Source organism: Lepisosteus oculatus, chromosome 8 (assembly GCF_040954835.1).
Source record: "Lepisosteus oculatus isolate fLepOcu1 chromosome 8, fLepOcu1.hap2, whole genome shotgun sequence".
NCBI classification, from domain to species: Eukaryota; Metazoa; Chordata; class Actinopteri; order Semionotiformes; family Lepisosteidae; genus Lepisosteus; species Lepisosteus oculatus.
This window is the reverse complement of record NC_090703.1, coordinates 17,767,701-17,790,433: the sequence shown is the minus strand read 5'-3', so window position 1 is coordinate 17,790,433 and position 22,733 is coordinate 17,767,701. Positions and strand designations below refer to the sequence as shown.

At 35.4% G+C, this 22,733-nt stretch overlaps 1 protein-coding gene across 1 annotated transcript in view; it reads left to right on the top strand.

Annotated features, from left to right (window-relative positions):
* Nucleotides 1–22,733, top strand: part of plcb2 (phospholipase C, beta 2) — a 38,410-nt gene that overhangs the window by 13,212 nt on the left and 2,465 nt on the right. Inside the window, exons 7-31 of the mRNA XM_069193316.1 lie at nucleotides 131–206; nucleotides 548–648; nucleotides 1,079–1,245; nucleotides 2,090–2,236; nucleotides 3,059–3,216; nucleotides 5,020–5,102; nucleotides 5,785–5,869; nucleotides 8,098–8,290; nucleotides 9,252–9,388; nucleotides 9,662–9,758; nucleotides 10,451–10,535; nucleotides 11,367–11,491; nucleotides 12,304–12,455; nucleotides 13,095–13,259; nucleotides 14,535–14,634; nucleotides 15,195–15,299; nucleotides 15,669–15,730; nucleotides 16,228–16,327; nucleotides 17,044–17,622; nucleotides 18,019–18,193; nucleotides 18,527–18,662; nucleotides 19,148–19,224; nucleotides 20,086–20,181; nucleotides 20,699–20,756; nucleotides 21,893–21,979. Coding sequence (XP_069049417.1) covers nucleotides 131–206; nucleotides 548–648; nucleotides 1,079–1,245; nucleotides 2,090–2,236; nucleotides 3,059–3,216; nucleotides 5,020–5,102; nucleotides 5,785–5,869; nucleotides 8,098–8,290; nucleotides 9,252–9,388; nucleotides 9,662–9,758; nucleotides 10,451–10,535; nucleotides 11,367–11,491; nucleotides 12,304–12,455; nucleotides 13,095–13,259; nucleotides 14,535–14,634; nucleotides 15,195–15,299; nucleotides 15,669–15,730; nucleotides 16,228–16,327; nucleotides 17,044–17,622; nucleotides 18,019–18,193; nucleotides 18,527–18,662; nucleotides 19,148–19,224; nucleotides 20,086–20,181; nucleotides 20,699–20,756; nucleotides 21,893–21,979 — 3,346 coding nt within the window. The remainder of the gene's footprint in view (nucleotides 1–130; nucleotides 207–547; nucleotides 649–1,078; nucleotides 1,246–2,089; nucleotides 2,237–3,058; nucleotides 3,217–5,019; nucleotides 5,103–5,784; nucleotides 5,870–8,097; nucleotides 8,291–9,251; nucleotides 9,389–9,661; nucleotides 9,759–10,450; nucleotides 10,536–11,366; nucleotides 11,492–12,303; nucleotides 12,456–13,094; nucleotides 13,260–14,534; nucleotides 14,635–15,194; nucleotides 15,300–15,668; nucleotides 15,731–16,227; nucleotides 16,328–17,043; nucleotides 17,623–18,018; nucleotides 18,194–18,526; nucleotides 18,663–19,147; nucleotides 19,225–20,085; nucleotides 20,182–20,698; nucleotides 20,757–21,892; nucleotides 21,980–22,733) is intronic.

Below are 22,733 nucleotides of genomic sequence, written 5' to 3'. Positions count from 1 at the left end.
ATTGCTGCTACAGTTAAATTTCCCAAAGCATGTTTACAGTATGACTTAGCCACGTCATAATTTCCACACCATTCTGTATACTGTATCTGTAAGACATTGATATTGCTTGACCTGTGTTTTTCTTTTTCAGTATTTATAAGATGTTTCCTGCAGACAAGAAGAGAGTAGAAGCTGCTTTAGCTGCAGCCCATCTCCCTAAAGGGAAGGTGAAATATGTTATGCCCTTTTAACCACAGTCATTCTTAAATTGAGATTTATCTATAAGGGATTTATCTTCTTATGCCATTTTTGAAAACTTTGCTTTAGTGTTAAAATTCAACTGTATGTGATTCTGAAATGAATATCGGAATACAAAGTGTATGTTATTGTTTTAAATGTACACTGATACGTTGAGTTCAGTAATTATTTTAAAGATGTATGGTCTGTACATTCAAGATACAGTGCATTAGCAATCAAATGTCTAAAATAAAGGCTACAAAAATAAAATCACATTAACTATTTTTATAAATTTGTAATCTAATATTTCTGTTTTGTTTGTTTTTTTAAGGGTGACACGATGAAGCCAGATGTCTTCACTGAAGCTGCCTTCAAGTCATTCCTGATGAACCTCTGTCCCAGACCAGAAATTTATGAAATATTCACATCTTAGTAGGTTTCCTTTACTTTGCATTTTGGTTCTTCTGCAAGATCTCATATTTTGAAAATCTATGTTTAGTGATCTAAGAAAAAAGTCTTTATTAATAATGTATGTGCGTCAGTGTAAAACATGAATATTAGCAATCTTTATATTAACTTTTCATTTGTTTTATTTCACTTAATTATAAATAAAAGACTTAATTTATCTCCGTGATGTACAGTAATCTGTTCTAAATTGCCATATTTCAGCTCCCTAGAACCATTTAAAGCAATATTGCCTATGGCATCTGTTCCTCCAAAGTAATTATTAAAAATTCTTCTTAGTTGCCAAAACTGTTTCACTTTAACCTTTTGTAGAATAACAACACTTCTTTATAATCATAATACAGGTACTGTAGATTGTTTAGATTATCTGTTGTAAGAATTGTTAATTGTTCTGCAGCTCTGCCAAGGCAAAGCCTTACATGACAAAGGAGAACTTCACTAAATTCATCAATGAGAAGCAGCGTGACTCACGACTCAATGAGACCCTTTTTCCCCTGATAAAACCTGAACAGGTCAAGAACCTGATTGAGAAGTATGAGCCTACTTCATCAAATGCAAACAGAGGTGAGAGGCACAAACAACACAGACCCCTGCTCTGTTGCAGGTAGTGTTTCTTTCTTTTACACACTTACAATTGAATGTTTCATATATGACTTCTAATACTATGTGAGCGTTTCTGTTATGTAAGAATTGATTTTTTTATTTTTGTTAGTTACATTTGTAAAACAACCAAGAAAAATATAGCAAATGATTTGCGTTTAAATATTCCAATTTATAAGCAGAACTTGTTCTGCAAAAAATATATCAAAAGAAATTACCTGGTCAAAGTGAAACCTCTTTTTTATAGAAAAATGAACTATCCCATAATTAATTTAAATAATGTAAAATTGTATCAGGTAAAACTCTTATTCCAGTATTTTGAAATAGACAATCTTATTCAGTCATATTTGCATATTTTACGACTTAGTTTACCAGTATATTACTGGTAAAACTATAAAATATAACTGTGAAGCAGAACTGCTGAACAGGTAAACATCCTTGTACATTGTCTGAGAAATTATATATATTCTTATGTACTTATGTAATTATATTATATAATTATTCTGTACATATACAGTATTATATATTTATGTCTCTATATATACATTTATGTCTGTATAAATATATTTAATATATACATTAAATATATATAATATTTATTATATATTTATTCACTTTCACAAATAGTTTGTCTATGTGAAAATCAACATTCTCTACAGTAATGAGATTAAATAGCAATGCTGAAGGAATGTTGTCAGATGTTGTCATGAATGTTCTCAGATGTCAAAACTAGAAAACAACATTCTGTGCTATAATTCCATTTATGACAGGGATGTTGTAAAGCTTATTGTGCATTTTTATTTTACAGGCCAGATCTCTCCAGAAGGGCTGTTGTATTACTTAACTGGGCCTGAAACATCCACTGTTACTCCGGACAAGCTTGGCATTTGGCAGGATATGATGCAACCTCTGCCTCACTACTTTGTAAAATCCTCACACAATACTTACCTCACAGGTAAGAAACAGTAAGAAAATGAGAAAATCTGCCATTTTCTGAGAATGGGGTTAGTAGTATCAACATAAAAGGTCACAAGGACTGGCTTATGACTGTGGGATTGTGAAGAAGTTCTGCATCTATACAGTCCATCCTTTATTGTCCCAGATTGAAAATGGTATTTGATTTTTAATACACAGATTAGTTTGGACAGTACTCATGTTAAAAGTAATAATCATATATTATCATAATAATTATCATTTTCTGGACACTCCATTCCAAGCGCTTTAAAGTTAATAGGGACTCCCCCCCACCACAACCAACGAGCAGCCCCACCAGGATGATGCGACGGCAGCCGTAGTGCACCACCACACATCAGCTATTAGTTGGGAGGTGAACAGAATGATGAAGCCAATTTATACAGCCACTAATGCACATCTTCTTGCTATTTGCCTTGTATGCATGGAGTAGTTTCATATCTTTAATGTCTGTGGTGTCTAAGAATGGAAAGGTGTTAACAAGTAACAATCTGTAACTTAGAGCAAAGTTTTATCTCTATTTCCTTGGTGGGAAATTCAAAGCTTAACATAGAAAAAAACATTAGGAAACAAAACATAAGTATAAAAGGAGATATATATTCACTTTATTATAATCATGAGTTAAGAGTTTTAATCACTATTAAGAATATTTGGAAAGTTTTGCACTAGACTAGATTGTTTTAAAAGTTGTTATTTTAGGTTTTTAACCAAAGAATGATTTCACAGCACACCCAGTGCTCTTAAATTGAAGGTACTGTATCTGACCAGTGTCTGAACTGAAGGTGCATTTCTTTTGGGGGCGCAGCGGGCCAGTTTTCAGGGGTGTCCTCCCCAGAGATGTACCGACAGTGTCTCCTGGCGGGTTGTCGCTGTCTGGAGCTCGACTGCTGGAAGGGAAAACCACCGGATGAAGAGCCAATCATCACCCATGGATTCACCATGACCACAGAAATCCTTTTCAAGGTGTGCAGGATCAACATAGAAAATCCAATTTATAAAACTACAAACCATGTCAGTAATAAAGCTAGGGAGCAGCTCCAGGAGTTTAGGAGTGCTGAGTTAATGTAGACATCTTATTGTCCAATAGGAATTCCATTTTATATCAAGCTCAAGTGGGACCAAAGTGTGGGTAGATACCTGAAAGGGTGGATAATTAACTGTCGGAATAAATATTCTGATGTCACCTAACAATTGAAATTTGAATACAACGTCACAATATTAAGCTTTTAACAGAACACACTTTGAATGGTCTTAGAAAGATACCAGCATATAAATCCAGAAGAGATACAGTAGGTAATGATAGCCACTGTAGCACACAATTGAGAAGACAACACACTATGTTAAAATGAAAATACAGGAAAATAAAAAGTAGTGTCTCTTTATTCAAAGTAGGCAGTACACAGTACCTCCAACGTACTTAATGTGCTGGAGAAAAAAAATAGATATTCATAGTTTTTTTTTTTCTGTCAACATTGTCATCACTCCCACAAGCACTTTACATTAACTTTAATTATTTCTTATGAAACAATACATATATATCTCAAAAAGGTCACAACGCCTGCATGCTTAAATGTTAAAATGACCAGTGTGAAGACTTACTGTAGCTGCCCATGTCTATCCAAAATGAATTTTAAATGACTGCAACAGTAATGTTTTTTTGATGTTTCCAGGTAAAATTACCCGGCTTCCAGTATTTACAGAAATTGCTAGCACAAAAATCCAGGGCCTGAATAAAACAAAGTGCTTAGCCAAAACTTTCAGATAAACATTTAGACATTTCCAATATGACTGTAGGAATGAATTGTAAAAAACAAAAAGCAAAGAACACAGCTGGATCAGGCCAGACTGTGTACTGTACCTTAGCAAATGATCAAAGTAGAACTTTATGACAACTGTTGAACACATAATCAAATAAATCGGTGACACAACAGTACCTGACAGGTCAGCCGGCTCATGTCATTTACACCAGTGTGCTAAGTAGTGGAGGATTTTATGAGCAGTGGCCTGGTTTCTGACAGGCACTGCTCTCTCAGGCTCTACTGGCAATAGTCCTGTGAGATAAAGAGAGCTACAGCTCTGTGAAGTGTCAAGCCACAGCAGCACGTCTGTCCTTTCAAAGCCTTGATTTCAGTCTCCCACTGAGAGCACGGTAAAAAAGAATGTAAAATGAATTCCATCAATTTTCTGGATATTAACCCCAAAGGATAACATGTAGGCCCCAGTTCCTCCGTGACCCTGTGTTGGATAAAGCGGTTAGAAAATGAATGGAAAAGATCATTTGTGTCTGGGTTGTTAAGGTCATTGCACTTACATTTTTGTGCTCAAAGGTTTATATTTTCATTGATATTTGTTGTAATCAATAGATAAGAATATCTGATAATGTAAGAATCCTTGCAAAAGAGAGGAGGCTATTTGAGCTTTCAAACGCTTTGGATTGTTAGTAGCTTATTGATCCCAAGATCTCTTCCAGTCATTTCTTGAAGAAAGCCAAGGTATATGCTTCAACTTTCTGTTCATGGTTTTAAACACTTCCACATACTGTAGTCTTCACTTTTGTCCATATTTGGAGCACTGAAATGTTTGACAATAGATCTCAGACTCAGATCAAATACGTGTGTCCTACTTTGAACTAAGGGGTTGTAATTTAAGTGGTTTTAAAGATACCATCTCCTGAGCATAGGAGTTCTGCTTAATTGCCTTGAAACCCTGCTATGGTCATCCTGAGAAGGTTAATGATTCTTGCCTTCTGCTGTGCCCCCTATGCAGGACGTCATTGAAGCTATTGCAGAGAGCGCATTCAAAACTTCTAAGTATCCTGTCATCCTGTCTTTTGAGAACCATGTTGACTCGTAAGACGCTTTTTATTATTACAATGATCTCATTATCTATCAAAAAAAGATTAAACTGTCTTGTTTCTTAAAACTTTGATGGGCTTATAAAAATATTAAAAATGAAATATGTTACTAGTATTACGTAGTATTTGAGTAGAGGATAGTACTATTTAAGCAATATTTTGAAGAAAATCTTAAATTTTCTTTCTACTTCCAAATTTTTTCATTTCAGATCTTAGGAACGAAAGGTTTTGAGTTAAACAAATATGTTTTTTGTGTTTTTAAGTTGTGAATGAACTCCATTCAATCTGTTTTGTTTTCAGGCTTTGCGAGTTACAATGAGCATTTAGACAGAAACTGGGGGCAGAACGTTGTTACAGGTTTTTAAAAATACAAACTTAATATATTTAACATTGAGGTTAATAAACAATGGAAATAAGGCTGAAAAAACAATTCATCTTCAATGAAACAACGAAACAAAAAATCCCATATATTAAACATTTAAGGATGGTACTGTATATAGAGGTTTTTGCTCCAGAGCAAATCCGTTTTCACTTTACTGTATTGAGATAACTACAGTAAATGCAAAAAATGTAAAGGCAGCAAACACAATAAGAGATAATGCAGGAATGAAAAGGTAATTTTATTTTCACTTAAAAAAACTGTTGCTCTGGATTGCTTGTAATGTTTTTTTGTTTAGGGTCAAGCAACAAGAAAAGATGGCCAATTACTGCAAGACAATATTTGGAGACGCTTTGCTTGTAGATCCACTTGAGAAATACCCAGTAAGTAAAAAAGCACCCTTTCTTCCTCATTTTAAGATAATTTAGACTATTTACTGTACCACACACCTGCACTCAAGGTTAAAGCCTTTCAATAGAAAACATTTACTCTATAAAATACTTAATACAAAATAGGAATAAATAACATACCTTATATCATTTAAGGAGAGTGGGATTTCTAAAATTGGCCTGCATAACTTTCCATTTTTAAGGTTTCAAAAGCAGCAGTTAATTACCATAAGACATTAAGGTTTCCCCATGGCCAAGAAGTGTGCTAGATTAATACAGTGAAAACACCGAGGACTTCAGGCGGAATTATGTCTCCATCATGTGTCAAGAGGAATAAATATTTTAGCAAATTCAAAAAGTGCAACTTCGCACTCTTTTTTTCCTTTTCCCACTCCAGTCTGTTTCACTCATTAAGCTTTCACAGATTTTTCTCTGATATTTTCTCTTCAGAATTTCATTAATTTTTTAACCTGAATGAACAATTCAACACTGAAGAGCATTTCTTGCTCTCATTATAACAAGCTGTCAATCTTAAATTTCCTTTATCCTACAATTCACTTTAATTAAAATTTAAAAACAATATTATTTAACAGACATTAATGAAACGACTCATTGTGGTACTGTATGTACAGTACATATGTTAGACAATGTGAGAAAATAATGTGATGTTAAAATTGTATAAAGCATCAGTAAGGCCTTGTTTAGAATATGGTGTTTTGGTCACCATTTTATAGAAAAACTATTGCTGCTCTGGAATTACACTAGAGAAGAGCAACTGATATGTTCCAGGGGCTTAAGAGACTGCCCTTCACAGAGATGGTAAAGAAACTGAACAATTTTAGTCTTGAATAGAAGAACATTACAAAAATATTGATACAAGTATCAAAATTATTGACAAGTCAACTCAGCTGATTTCTTCATAACGAACAGTCTTTACCCATAGGGTTGTGGGAGAATGGAACAAGCTATCCATCCTTGTAGAAGCAGATACTCTACCTTAGTTTCTTTCAATAAATGGCTGGATCAGATCCTTTAACTACTAACTAATCAAATAAAAATCTGGTCAAATTAAATATACCAAGGTATTTTAATGATTTACTGAAATTTATATTTTATACTGAATGGAAAAAATCTCAACTGCAGAGCAATTACATTGTGAATATTGCATGGTGCATTACCCTAATTATACACACGCTAAAACAGCTCCATCTTTTTAGTCCTGAAATGAGAAGACGCAGAGGTGTCTTGGATTAGGTATTCAAAATCTTCAAAGACACTGACAAAATCAAACCACTGGACTTCTTCTAAATTAAAAGTGAAAGAGAAACAATTTTCTTTCAAGAAGGGCCAGATGGGTCAATGACCTTCGGGTCATTTAGCTATTAGGCCATTCATTACAACTACTCTACATACTGTACTGTACAGTTAACTAGTTAGCTACTGGCCTCCTTTTGAATCAGGATATTTTCCAAGCTGATAATCATGGCTGTGGGCATCTTTCCATGACAGTCATTCTGCTAATGGAAAACAATGGAAAACAGACCTGTGAATCACAGATGTTAATCAAGATGCTCCCATGTGCATTCTAACAGTTCTCAGAGACACTTAAACAACTCTTAAGAGTCACTGAAAACACATTTGAGACTGAACTCAGAGCACAGAAAAGTATTCTTGTGAAGAGCAGCGTGTCTTGATCAATACCAAGTTGGTCTTGGCACAGTACCAAAAAAAAGTGCTTCAAAGACAAAAAGGCATATTTAACACCATCTATGAGTGCCACAGGGATCCAAACACATGCTAAAGAGACTAAGATAAGATAAAGACCTCCTGCATGCTCCTGGTGAAGTAGACTGTCCATCTATATATGCTTATCTTTCATAAAATGTGTCTTTCTGATATTTAATTTATGAATGTTTGTCTGAATTTGGCAGTGTCCTCTATTTGCTATACCTTCATATTGAGTTTTGTGGCTATGATATAAATGTCCTCATGGACAAATAGCTAATTTGTCTGTTTAACACAACTGTGCAAGATCACTGCTCATTGAAGTTTTGCATTTATTCAGTGTACGTTATTCCCATGCCTGGTCTCTCTCCTTCGATATGAAAACACCATCACATTTTTCAAAGTAAAGGACAAGAAAAGTACTTCTACAGATAGTGCCAATCAAACGTCTTATTTTACAGTTCCTGTTTGCGCTTTTATCCTTTTTTTTGCAACAGCTAAAGCCAGGACATCAAATACCAAGCCCTGCAGAACTGATGGGGAAAATTCTGATCAAGAACAAGAAGAACAGCAAAGAGGCACCCACCCATGCGACAGTCAAGAAACCGGCTTCTGAGGACCAACAGCAACCTCCTGCCAGCACAAACCAACAGCAAGATAGCCCTGAGCAAGACAACCAAGCGTGTTCTGGTATGTTTAGAAACCAAGGGTTTAACCGGCAAGGTAATAAAAGGTGTACATTATGGACCCAGCATATGGAAAGATTTATACTATGTATACCCTTAACATGACATCTATTTTAGTTCTCAGCTAAATCCCATAAGCTGGACTACAAGTACCAGGAAGCTGTTGGCTTCAAATTGTTTCACTGGTCTGATCTAGCGCGGCTGCTTCCCATTATTGCTGAGGGCTGGTGTATAAAAGGTATGGCAAACACAGCTCCAGGTCTTCTGTTGGACACCAGAACTGGAATGGGTGGAGTAATCTTGGAGAAAAGGAAAGTTGCCAAAAGAACTGTGGTTCTAATGGAAAAAAGAACAGAGAAAAAAATAATTTTATAAAAGTAAACCCACTTCTTTAACATTAGAGGACTAGTGCTTGGTCAACAGACCTGTGCTGACCAACTACCCCCCAAAGTATCACAACCAACACAATATATTGGCCCTTGTGTATCTACCTGTGATGTAGATACACATGGTCATGATATAATTTCATATCAAAAGTGTTTATACTTTTAGGGACAAAGGCATCCATTTGTCTCTGAGAGGTTTTATTCCTGAATGGATTTCAGGTTTACTGTTGAAAGGTCATGTTATTTTATACCGGAATGGTGTTGCATTCACAGGTAAAGCCAAGTGTTTTAGAAGATTTACTGTATGGATGTGTTAAATCAAACTTTCAAGCATTAATCAATTAGAAACTCCCATACTGAGTTATAACTGATGGTTTCATGTGGCTTTTCACATCAATCCAGTTAAAATTTGGATAAGCTATTAATTCTAAAAATTCACTGCCAGGAAACATGTCTTTTAATAACTGACCATTTCCTAACAAACAGTCCTTCATTTCAGCTGGATCAAAACAGAATGTTTATGATGCACCACTACCCTGCTGGATAATCACAACTATTTTTGATCCTTTTCTTTTTCAGAGGTGGAGGGGCAAGATCCTTCAAAAGACACGCAAGATCCTCCAAAAGACGTTCAAGAACCTTCAAAAGATGTGCAAGATGACCAGGAAGAGCAGGAAGATGAGCAAGATGAGGAAAAGATGAAAAACTCTGATGAGGTCTGGTAGAAGCTGATGTTCACATTTTGGGAGTACTTGAAGATCCACTGTCTGTGTCAAGATTGAGCCCCCCACTACCTAACCACCGTTGCTTGCATTGTATTCATTCACTGACAATACAGGCCTGGGGCAAAAATTATACATTCAAATAGCATCTCTTAGTATTTGGATGACTGACTGCAGTTCTTGAGTCAGATGTGTTTTGTCTTCAAAATTGAGACTTGTGTCTGTGGAAATAAGACACTAACAGCAGTTCCTTGTCATCTTTCTCAGGGTACAGCTGGTCAAGAAGTAACCGCCTATGAGGAAATGTCAGCTTTGGTGAACTACATACAGCCAAATAAATTCATCTCTTTTGAAAATGCCAGAAGTAAGCAATGGATTACAAATTCTGTCTGATAGGGCAGAAGTTGAGTGATATGCCTTCGTAAACATTGTCTTTGAATTTTCACTGAAAGAAAACAATGGAATATTCCCATATACTGTATTATCCCTATTATATTATGAAGTTGCTTTCCACAAAATGTTTTCTTCAAAGCAAGCTTTCACATAATTGTTTTTAAATATAACAATTGAAATGGAACTAAATATAATTATAAAAAATACAAATGCAAAGTCAAAGAATTATAAAGATGTACAGGACAACATTCTGCCTTCCCAAAATTAGATTTGTAAATTTTTCAATGGTATATCATGCAAAAAAAATGCAAAAGAATACTTAAGCCTGACAATAATTTTTTGACAAGGAATAGAAATTAGAAATATAAAAAATAACTAAAGACGTTGGTCAGAGATATACAGTACATTGTAGTCACTTTAACAGGCGAAGTATTGGCATTTAGAAACAATGTACTATAATTCACAGTAAAATGTTGCTATGGGCATTGCACCATGAAAAAGAAGAATTCCTCTTGCCATATTAATGTCTGGCTTTCAAATATTGTTTGTAACACAGGGCTTCCATAATTCTCACAATAAACAGCCATAGCAGAAGTAGTATATTTGTTTTGGCCTCAGCTGAAATGTTATTAGAGTCTCCCCTTCTCTCTGTCCTTTCCCTAGAAAAGAACAAGAGCTATTCAATTTCCTCTTTTGTGGAGACAAAGGGGGGAGACTTGCTCACCAAATATCCAGTGGAATTTGTGGAGTATCCTTTTGAATAGCTTTTGAATGCTTTCCAAACTATTCCTTCCGTTTCTAAAGGCAGCAGATAAAACCTGATAACTGATTATCTTATATAGATAGAATAAATTGTATTTCATTTCATATAAGACATGTCAGATGTCACCCTGGGCTTCATTCTTGTGTACTCTTATACATTCTGAATGCCACCTGCAGATGAGTTACTGTCGTAATATGAAATATGCATGTGTATGAGGGTAAGACATCACAGTGAGTGGTAGCTGTAAGGTACTTGCAAAGCCATCCTTCTACAAAGTCTGTGGCATATTGGGCCTCACACAGGCAAGCAACAGAAGAATTGTCACTAATGCCACCAAGGCAGCAGGAAAAGTCTCAAGATGGCTCTGCATTAGAAACAGAGATTGGTGGATGTTGGCTTAATGTTGTTGATCAGCATCAGCTGGGTGGCCTAGGCAAGAGTGTCTGATGTTGACATCTGACACACTCGTTGACCAAAGATCCCTTTACTGCTGATGAGTCCCCAAGCACTTATTATCCCCCTCCCCAGGTTTGCAAAATAAAAAAGTACTATTAAACATTTGAAGTTTTAGAAATACTTTTTTATCCATTTATGTAATTGATATTGTCATTAAGTGTGGTGAGGTGTTTGTGGAGGGGTCCACTGTGCTTTGGTAATTGAACCGTTTTGGGGAGGAAACGGTAGATACAGTATGAGTAAAGTGCTATAAAAGCAGAAGGTAGAGAGACAAAAATGTATTTTACAAAGTCAAAAAGTACGAAATCAGATGCATTTTGAAATCAAGGAAAACGCAAGTTTCTATACAGTGTAATCCAGATACAACAAGAGGCAGATGAGTCGGATCTACCCCAAAGGGACGAGGATGGACTCCTCCAACTACAACCCACAACCCTTCTGGAATGCTGGCTGTCAGATGGTAGCACTCAACTATCAGACTATGGGTAAGAGCTTCATTTTCATTTATTATGTAGTGTTCCTTCAAAGGGCCAGCAATATCATTTTAAATAATCAATATGCTATGATTCCTTTATGTTTAAAGTTTGCTTTTAAGAGGAGATTGTAATGCAGTTTTTTTCTTCTATAGGTCCTCATTGTCTATTAAATAAAATATATATAAAAGCATATATAATATCATTTTTCTCAAAAATGCCACTAGATGTCAGTGTAACGTAACTAACAATAACTTCAGATATGTTTTTCAAGTGTTTCTTCAACATACAGTCCCAGTTATTTTGTTATATACCCACCTGATTTGGAATTGTCAACTGCTAGTGGAGAAAACTTGGTTTTCCAGCAACAAATCCTGTAGCACATAAAGACAAGGAGGACCTGCAGACGTGTCCACCTCTTAGAGTCATTTACCATACCTTCTGATAGGCTGAAATCTCTGCAGTGTTTTACAGGACATTTAGTGCCAGTTGGAGGGACACTGTCTCTAACCATCATCAATTTATCACTGAAAGCCAAGAAAACCCTTGAGAGCTAAAGCCTGTTCTGCTCCAGCAGCACTCTGCCAATCATACATCACTGCTTGGTGAATCCTTTTTGCACTAGGCAAAAGAATGAGCACCTTTATTGGTTGAACCACTTGGTAGCCCTTAATAGCTTTTAAAAGTGTCAATTGTGCTGTCTATACTGTATATCTGTAGAGAATTGAGCATGCCTGTGCAATACAATGAAAATACAGTATAACAGAAAAATATTAAGGATTCAATTTGAGATGTTTGATGTTCTGTTCCCTTTTGTTTGCTAGATTTTCCCATGCAGCTGAACATGTCTTTGTTTGAATTTAATGGAAGGACTGGTTATCTCCTCAAGCATGACTTTATGAGACGGCCAGACAAGAAGTTCAACCCGTTTGCTGATAGGATTGACTCTATTGTGGCAACTACTCTGAAAATCAAGGCACGTTTCTCACCCTTTGCTGTTTTTTCCGATCTGCTTGATTAAGCTTACTTTTATTATTGCAGCTTGACTCTGACTATTCTGCTTTTTCATCACAATGCAAGCTTTCCAGCTGCTATAATACATTTTACTGCTCAAATGCTTACAAGCTTTAAAGGCCACCTTTTTTCCTTCTGCTTTTCACAAATACCTTAATTCTTCAGGATAATAATAAACATAAAAGCATTTTTAATGAAGTCTGATTTAATGGTTGAAAAGAAAATAATTCCATTCCAATTCCAAGAGTGGTTAAGTTGGTTGGCTAAAAGGTTGAGGCTAAAAGATGTTTGGAAATGCTGTGACATTGACATGTTCAGTCATAATCCCACAGATGGCAGCTTCACACCCTGACTTTACACCTAAGCAGAGACTCACATGTCTGAACCTGCAGTTTTTCTCGCAATGAGCATGATTACTATTGCAATAACACCTCAGTAGGGTGTATAGTAGGTAAAACCAAAATGTCTAAACCTTGCTCACATTTCCTATTAGTGGGTGAACGATCCGCTGCTTGGCCAATTCTATTTCAGAGGGATAGGAAGAGCAGACATCTCTCTGAAACTGACATGACGTGTCAGCCTGTATGTTTATCGCTGACAGATCTATTCAGGCCAGTTCTTGACTGAGAAGAATGTGAAGACAGGTGTGGAAGTGGAGCTGATTGGTTTGCCAGGAGACCCCAAACGCAAGTACAAAACCAAGTGGTCACCCACAGCTAATGCCATCAATCCAGTGTGGAATGAAGAGCTGTTTGTGTTTGAGAAGGTGCAGTGTACTGTTTCCATTCAATTGTCTAAAATGTGTCTCTTTTCTCATTTGTACAGCATAGGCACTGACAGAAATAGTAGTAGCATTATTAGGAGTAAGAGTAGTATTGGTTGTATTAAACAGAAGGAGGAGAAATTAATGTAGTAGAACAAGAAGAAGTACTGTATATGATCCTTATTAAGTTAAATCAGCCTATTCAGTCAACTGTGTCATGAAAAATGTGCCCAATTCAAGAGTTAGTAGTAGAAAGAGCAATAGTAACAGTAGGATCACGTTATGTCAGTCAGGTGTTATTACCACCACCCCCCCCCATCCAACTCCCAAAAAGTTGAAAGTTAGCAGTAGGTAAACCCCTATAATACACAAATGAAGAAAGGGGGTTCCCACAGAATGCAATAAATGATTGTACAACTGTGGTTTGCAACTGTGCTAACTGTGCTAGTTGTAGTATTAGAGGCAACAGTAGTGTTAATTAGTATAGTGATATGTGTAATGAGAGTAGCAGAGACAAGAACAGTAGTACAAGACTGTAGAGGAACAGAACAAGGAGTATTTCTTGCACTTTGTAAAATTAAAACCATCAAAATCCTCGTATCGTTACAACAGTATATATTATGTGTCTCTGCTTGCCAGTGTGAAACCCCTGGGATTAATAATCAGCTCTTCATCTCCACAGCATTAGAGAGTTTATTTGAATTGAACAAGCTTATCCTTATGAGAATAAATCAGATTGTAGACAGAATCTAAGTAACATTATGAGCTGTAAGTTTTAGAAATATCCTTTTCACATTTGATTATTTTACAACATAAAAAGATACTTCTGCTCTGAGTAATCAAAGCAAAAGCATTTTAGACCAGGAGTGATCTTGACCAACTCTGCAGTGATCTCTGATCTTGGAGAGCCACAGCCGAGCAGCTTTTTACATGTCTCCTTTAAAACATCAAATATCCAATCATGAGTCAATGTACTGTATCATTATTGTAGTCTACTTTTAGAGAATCAAAATGAAAATGTAAACATCCTATCTGAATCCTAACAGGACCAGAAGTGTCCGTTCATGATTAAACTACTGCCTAAATAGATAAAAACATACATTTATACACTGATGGTTAAGGATGATGTATTGCTCTCCTCGACCAGAATTGGGGTCCTTCCACCCTGATTGAGACAGCGTGATTTCATGCTTTATAAATTTGTCATTCAATATTTACCTCTGCAATGAATATTAATGTGGTGGTGTGGTGCTAAAGATTTTCTTTTTAATCTGGCAGATTCTTGTACCAGACATGGCGTCTCTCAGGATAGTAGTTCTTGAGGAAGGTGGCAAGTTCATTGGACACAGAATACTCCCAGTCTATGCCATACAGTCAGGTGACACTACCATTAAAATACATTTATAAGAGAAATATTATGAAATATATTTAAGATTTTATTAAATTTTCCTTTCAACCATTGAGTTCCAACTTTTGATTGTTTACTGTGCCAGATAAAGGTTTTACCAGAAATGTGTGGGAAGATCAGATCCTTGTCTCACCCACTTGCACTCTCCTACATATATATCTCCACCTGAACTCCTAGCTAATCCCTCATGAAAGCTGAAGGGTAGTTCTGTTCGCCTCCCCAACTACTGAAATTTTGTATAGCCTCTAAGCTTTGGTGACATAATTAGTAGAGTTACATAAATTACAACATATAAAAGGAGATCTTAGTATTCGACACTCCAGCAGAACAAAAGAAGAACTCTTCAGTGGTCGTGTAGTATAGTGCATAGTGGAATACTACTATACAAACTGTTTTACTGTAAAATTGTTTTGGTTTAGCTAAGTACAATAAGAAAGACTAGGTAACTGGAAAGTCAAAAGCTGTCCTTTGTAAAGTCCTTTTGCCTTTTGTGCTGTAGTGCTTGTATAACACTTGTTTTTACACCCCAGGCTATCAGCACATATGCCTCCGTACTGAAAGCAACATGCCACTCACTCTGCCTGCATTGTTTGTGTACATCGAGGTCAAAGATTACATTCCGGAATCTTTTGCTGGTATGTAATTTGAACGTACTCTTTCAACTTTACCCTCAAGCTGCTTTGTAAGTCAATATTATTTTAGCTGATTTATTTTAATAAAAGTGAAATATGGCATAAAATAATTAAATTACCGTTCTGATTTCCATTTCTCTATGGTGAAAACAGTAATTCAAGAGAATATACCATCCTCTTGTATATGAATATGGAGCTGGATTTCTATTGATTAAAACTTCTGGTAACTTCTGTTTATCTAGAAAACACTTAGAACATACAAAAGAAAAAATAATTTGTTCAACAATGACTGGAGGTACAGTACAGTACTTATTTTAATGAGGCTGGGCTCTGTAGCATTGATTTTAATTAACATATTTATTTTAATTTCAGGGTTCACAGATGCTTTATTTAATCCTTTAAAAGACAAGCCTGTGAAACCTAAGCCCGTAGAGGTAAGAAAATTAGGATTATCTATGTCCTCGGGAATTAATGCTGTGAGACTTTCTCTGTTTTTGCACAGGACTGATTTCAAATACCACTACCTAATTGGGATTTTCTCTGTGACAGCCTAGTGTGCTCCTGTGAATTTTTCTTTACATTCCTGTTAGTGACCTGTTAGTTACAGTACTTTATGGAGAAGAAACTAACATTTCTTAATTATATTTCTTGATTATATTTTTAAACTGTAGTTAAACGATGGATTAAATGAGTTCATAGAAGTATGTTTCTCAAGTCACATCAAATATCATGAATTTTTTTAAATCAAGAAATTCAAAGAAAAAAATTGATTAGGCTATTAGACTGAGCAACCAAGAGTTCATCTGGAGAAAAAAAACATCAGAAAAAACATTATTCCAAGACCAGTTCAGATTATCCCTGATTTAGAGACATTTCAAGATTGAGATAGTGGAATGTTTTTGTAAATATTTGATGTCTAACTTTATCTTAGCATCAGCCTGATGCTGAGGAGAAACCTGCTACTGAGACATCGAGTGATAAAACTTCTGAAACTCAAGTGGCTCCACAGCCAGAAATAAACAATGATGCAGGTGGGCTGGAAGAAATCTTCAAAACACCACTTATCGGTGGGGTACAGTATAGGAAATGTGGAATCAGAAGAACTATAAGTTTACAGTCTAGTTTGGTAGCTTAGATGAGGAGATGATTCCTTAAAGAGTACTGGGAATTCTAGTTTACTGTGTTTTGTACTGTTCAAACACTTAATTACCTGTGTGACATGGTACAGTAACTTGTTTAGCTGGACTAGTTTAACAGCTTTTCAGGTCTTTAGCTGTTAATGGTTAAGGGTGACATAATATAAAACTGCTGGATGTTGGCCTTTAAAGACTGTAGTAGGTTGGTCAAGCCAAAAGATATACCATATAAGTCACAAGTCTGAAAGTCATTTATCATTTGTTAGTTAGAATTAATGAATTAAAATAAAATATATATTTTTGAGACCAGTACTTAGTGTTTACTTTACAAACATTCAAAACAACAAAACAAAATTCTACCGCATTTCCAAACTTTAAGTATAAAAATAACCCCAAAAGTTTTACTTTTTACTTTAACAGCTGATATTCATATTCTAGGGTCTCTAGTAATTTTTTTTAAGTATTCCATATTTATGGAATTCACATTTCCCAAAAGCCAAATTTTAATTATCTTCTTCATCTTTCTATTATTTTTATCACATTTATCCCACAAGTAGGTAGGAAATCGATGGAAAGATGTGGAAATCTTTGTTAATGTTTTCTGTTTTCAGATGTTTCTGCCCCAGAGGCTAAAGTTACTCCTAACCCGGTGGATGATGCTGCTGAAATCACAACTAATAAATCTACGTCTGTTGAGCCTATCTCTGCCCAATCTGCAGAATCTCAGTCTACAGAAACAGACCCTGCTCAAATGTCTGAACCTGCTTCATCAACAGAACCTGACCCTATTCCTTCCACACTACCTGATCCTACCCCATCTTCTGAGTCTACTCCATCTGCAGAACCTGAGCCTGTCCATCCAAATGAACTTCCACAATCTATTGAACCAGACCCTGCCCCATCTACCGAACCAGAACCTCCCCAATCTACTGAATCTGACCCTGCCGCATCTACCAAACCAGAGCCTGTCCAGCCTATCGAACCTCCCCAATCTATTGAACCAGACCCTGCCCAATCCTCTGATACTGCACCCACTCCTTCTAGCGAACCTGAAGCTGCCCAAACTACTGAATGTGACTCTGCCTCACCTGCCAAAACTGAGGTCATCCTATGTTCTGCTGTAATCACAAACACATCTTCCCCTGAAGCGCCCGCTGACTCCACCAATGAATCAACAAGAACTGTTCCAGGTAAATGCAAATATTCCAGCTGGCAGCTCGCTCCTGTTTCTTGCACTTTTTTGTAATTCCAATACTAAGCTACTTTTTGATCACTGCTTTACAATTATAAGAAAAATCCACAGTAGTACTCTCTTTGCGTATTCTGGGTTCTGACTCACTGTGTCTGTGAAACATTTGTGTATGTACCCAGGAAAACTACTAAGGATATTAATCTACTTGGAAAAATTTAGAAGCTATGATAAAGGCTGTATCTTGGTGTGATTTTGAGAATTCTTTCTAACTTACAATATTTGCTGATTTTCTCTTTAGAAAAATATTTTTTGACTGTTTATGTTTAGGAAGAGTAGATTATTTTTCATAATTGTTATCTGCAGTATAAATCAAGACCTTTTCTATTTTCTTTAGAGCCTTCAACAACAACAGTTGAAGAGCTAAAGCAGCACAAGAATTTTGTTAAAACCACCAAGAAACAGGAGAAAGAGTTGAAAGAAATAGAAAAGAAGTTCCAGAAGAAAGCAGACGACATGACTCAGAAATACAGCACTCAGTTTAAGAACCTCAGCAATGCGGACAAAAAGAGGTGCCAGAGGAAGAAGGAGTAATGTTCTGCTTCATACTGCATTTTAGATTCACTTGCTTTCAAAGACAGATTTTCAGATTATGTTTCATTCCCACTAGATGGAGACCTTTGCTCAGTTCTTATTTCTTTCACTCCTCTTTCCTGTTCTACTTAAAACCTATATCCACTATACTCAGGAATTCACAAGTGCTGGTTTCTTACCTGCTCACAAACATGAACAGGAAACCTTTTTCACCCAAAACAACACATACTGTAAGAGAAGAGTATCAATTCAGTATTCCATGAATGCAGTGCATTTGTCTATGGTGCTCACTCTGCCATCTTCTCTCACAGAAGCAGTGATGACAAGTCAGATTCTAGTTCAGAGAAAGTAAAAGAACTGATGGAGAAATTCCACACAGACCTAAAGGCACTGTATGAGGAGCAATATGAGTTCATCAAAAAGAAGAAAGAACAGCACGGCTCAGAGGTACAGCAACTGCTGTCTCAAAATTACAGTAGTTTGTATCTTATTCAAATTCCTGCTGTGAAGAGAAAAAACCCCATAGAGGTCGAGTTGTTCCTAATTAAGCCAGTCAGCTTAAGCCAGAGTCAATATCATTGCTATTTAGAAAATGTCAATGCAGGTACACATCGTGCCAAACTCTTTATGCTATCATATTTCTTTTATCACTATGTATTTGCCCCTTTAAAATATTCAAAGACAACAATGACAATATGACATGCTAGATTTTATTAAAATGTGTCCTTGCAAAAATAATATTTCTCACTCCCTTAAAACCTTGTTTTGCAAGTACAGAATTTTTAAATACTGCTGCTTTAGACTGAATTGGAGTGCAGAGTGTTCTGCTAGATAACTGGTTGATTACTATCAATAGTGGGAGAAAATGGTGTTGTAATAAGAAATATCAAGACTTCCTACATAAATAAATATTTCACTTCTCCTTTCTATAGCAATCAACCAAGCTACTGGATATAGCAAAAGATAAACATGCAAGTGAGAAGAAGGCAATGAAAGATTCCCTTGATAGGTAAGATTTTATGCGCATAGTACCTCTCAACAGATCAGAGAACATACAGTATAAAGTAGAGAGATGATGATTCTAAAAGACAACTGGCTAGCAGCTACAGTAATGTTTTGCTAGTTTCTTCCTACATAGATCACATGGGGTGCAAGTGTTTCTGTTTCACAAATGTGACCTTTAGACAAGAAAGGATGCACTAAACATCATTTTAGCACCTTCAATATGACTGATGTTGACTTACACTGTCTAGTGGCCTGAGTTGATAGATCGATTGTTTTGTGGAGAATTGCCTAATCATTTTCAGGAAACAAAACATAATGAAAAATAAATAAATTCACTAGGAAGTGCAACCTAATAAAACGTAATTACTGTATATCCTCACATTTGTTTTCTTTTTCACTTATTGAACATATTGAAGTACTGTATAAGCTTGAACAAAATCCCCTGTTTTTGACATCCCTCTTTCCTACAGTGAAACCATTATCTATTAACGAATGTTTTATTTTATGCTATTACAATACGGTATGTTTAATGCATCTGGAAAGCTTTCAGAGTGGGCCTTAAGTCACTTATTACAGCTTAGATGGTTTGTGGATTGCTGTCATTTGTGTTCTGTGAAAAATGCATTTCTGGAGAATGAAAACTAATGATTATGAATTTATTTTTGATTGACTTATGAATGCTTATTTAAATATTTTTATTTATTTTGCTGTTGTCAGTGCATTTTATTTATTTTCCGCTTTAGCTATTTTGAAAATTGAGTCCATTTTGTTTAAGAATAAACAAAAATAGTTTCTGCACTATTTTTGTCTCAGATTATTTTTTGTGCATCCCCACTGTTATTCTGTCTTCTGTAATTTCCTGCAGTCAAACTAAAGGCATGAAGAAGAAACTTGAAGCAAAAAGGAATGAAAAACTCAATGCCTCAACCAAGTCTGGGTTAGACAAAGCTACACAGGAGAAGTACTGTATCTGGAATGAAATACTAATGTTTATGGAATTTGTTAGTAGTTTTGACATTGGAATGACAAAGTTGTGCTGCCTTAATACATTATCATATTTTTATTTTATATTTGTATTGTGTTAAAAAAATGTTTTTTAAGTTTATGCATGGGTTTCTATGAGAACAATTATAATACAACAGGGCGCAGATTAAGTATACTTCCTCTTTACCTTTCCGAACAGCTGAAATACACATAATGAAAACTTTAAAGTAAAATATCCCTTTACTTTTCATTTAAACATATCTGCTGCTTTGGTATTTAAATCTTCTCCTTTGGTCTTTTAGTACACTTTATGATCATTTAGCTGCATATTTGTTGACTGCTGTTTGGTAAGATCATATATATATATACAGTATATTGGGATCAGAGTATAGAAGCTAGGACATTGTGCATATTTAATTGTCTTGAAATTCTCCATTTATTTGGAGCTCTTCTCTACAGTATGTAACCATTATATCCATTTTCTGTATTCTCAGGACAAAAAAGGAGCTAAATAATGCCCTCACCGAAGAGGTGGTACAAATGACTAAAGAGGTAAGAACAATACAAATGGCTCCTGCAGTACCTCCCTTCAGTAACTATTAATCTAATGGAGTCATAAAGAAATGGTACAGAGCTGGTAAAATAAGCCAATCAAATTAAGGCTATTTCCTATACAGTATTTCCTATTATTGTTAGTCTATTTTAAGAATTAGGTGAAGCTTTCATTAAATATTGTAAGAATTTACAGAATGTTGGTACAAAATGTTTTAAAATCTAAGAAATGGATTTATGCGTTATCCTACAAAGAAAATGTGAGTTATTCTGCTATATGCTGTACATATGCAAATGGGAGAATGTTCTGTTCTTCTCTATGAAGTTCTGTTCTTCTCTTTATCAGTAAAATTCAGCTTTTATTTAAAAACAAAATACTTGAGCAAATTGCATTATTCAGCAGTACAATATGAAGATTGATCATTGAAAATGGCCTACTGATTATGAAAATCCAGTTAGCTATTTAACCCTGTAGAAAAAATATTGTTTATTTCCTTTTTTAAATTTAATCAACAGCAACTAAACCTATATAGGTCACAGTTTATCTGTACAGGTACATATAATCTTATTTTGATTTGTGTATATCAAAGGGAGCAATGAAAACGCTGTTGTTGCAACAATAAATGAAAGAGAGGAGCACAACGTTCACGAAAGCAGGTGGACACAGCAAAGGGAACCCAGTTAATACCAAGCACCTGTGCATTTTATTTTATTAATTCAATCATTTTTATTTTCCAGATACATTAAACCATGATATTTAAGTACAACATTTCAAAGCTGGAATAAGTATTTTGACAAATATAAAAATAGCGTTCATACAATAAAATCTGTTTACCTGTATATACCGTTTATATAACAGTTTTTGAATTAACAATTTGTAACTGGAATCAAATCTTTTAAGGCAGTACATTATCAGTTGAGCCCAAAATATTGTTATAAATTGCAGCATAACTTACAGCATGTCATGCAGAAATACATAGAACAATATAGTCAGATATGTTTACTGTAGGTTTTACAAGACCGCATACAAAACTCACATAACCACAAACACCAGAATGGAAACCTGGGTTTTCCTTCTGCACTTGATGTACTGTATGTAGACATACTGTAGATTTTTTTTGTTCCTGGTTTTGTAGCTGGCAGACAATAATGCTGTTCAACAGGAGATGCTAGAGAAGAAACAAGCTGATACTCTGGAGGAAATTAAAGGAATTACAAACCAGGTAAGAAGCACAATAAGTTGTTTTTTAAAAGGATTTACAATTTCAAATGAAGAACATTTGCCCCCCCAATGGCAGCCATAGTGATAGAACTTACTGAAATGGCCAAAAATAAAATCAGGAGTGATAGAATTACAGGAGGTGCCTAACTTCTCCTTTACAATACTTGGGACCGTATGAAGGCTATGATTTTGTTTAAAATATGCTTCTATTCCCTCAAATTGCAGAAGTGACCATTCTTTTCATTTAGTAACTATTGTTGTTGTTCAATAGAGAACTGTATTACATATCCCAAATTCTGGAATGCATTCATGCAACTGGCCTCTAACTGTATATTGAAAAACTTCTGTTCCTTTAATAACATTTTATTTGAGTTACTATTGAGCACATTTCAAAAATGAAATGCTGAAATATGTAAGTCATTATAAAGACAATATAAGTCATTATAAAAACCCCTGCCATGTTACAATAAGCAGTCTTGATAAAATGAGTTGGCGATAACACAATTACAGCAGAATGAATGGAAAAATAAACCAGAGAAATTATATGCATACATTTATATTTGGTAGCTTGGCCTCGTTCCACATACTGTATAAGGCTGACAGTTATATATTGGAATTACTTTGGGAACACCTGTACAGTTCCACTACTTCTGAATTTGAATCTGAACCATTAAATACATTTTTTTCTGTGCACGGTTTGCCCTGTATTAAGTAAACAAGAAGTATTATAATTTGAGATGGGTGGCACAGTCACA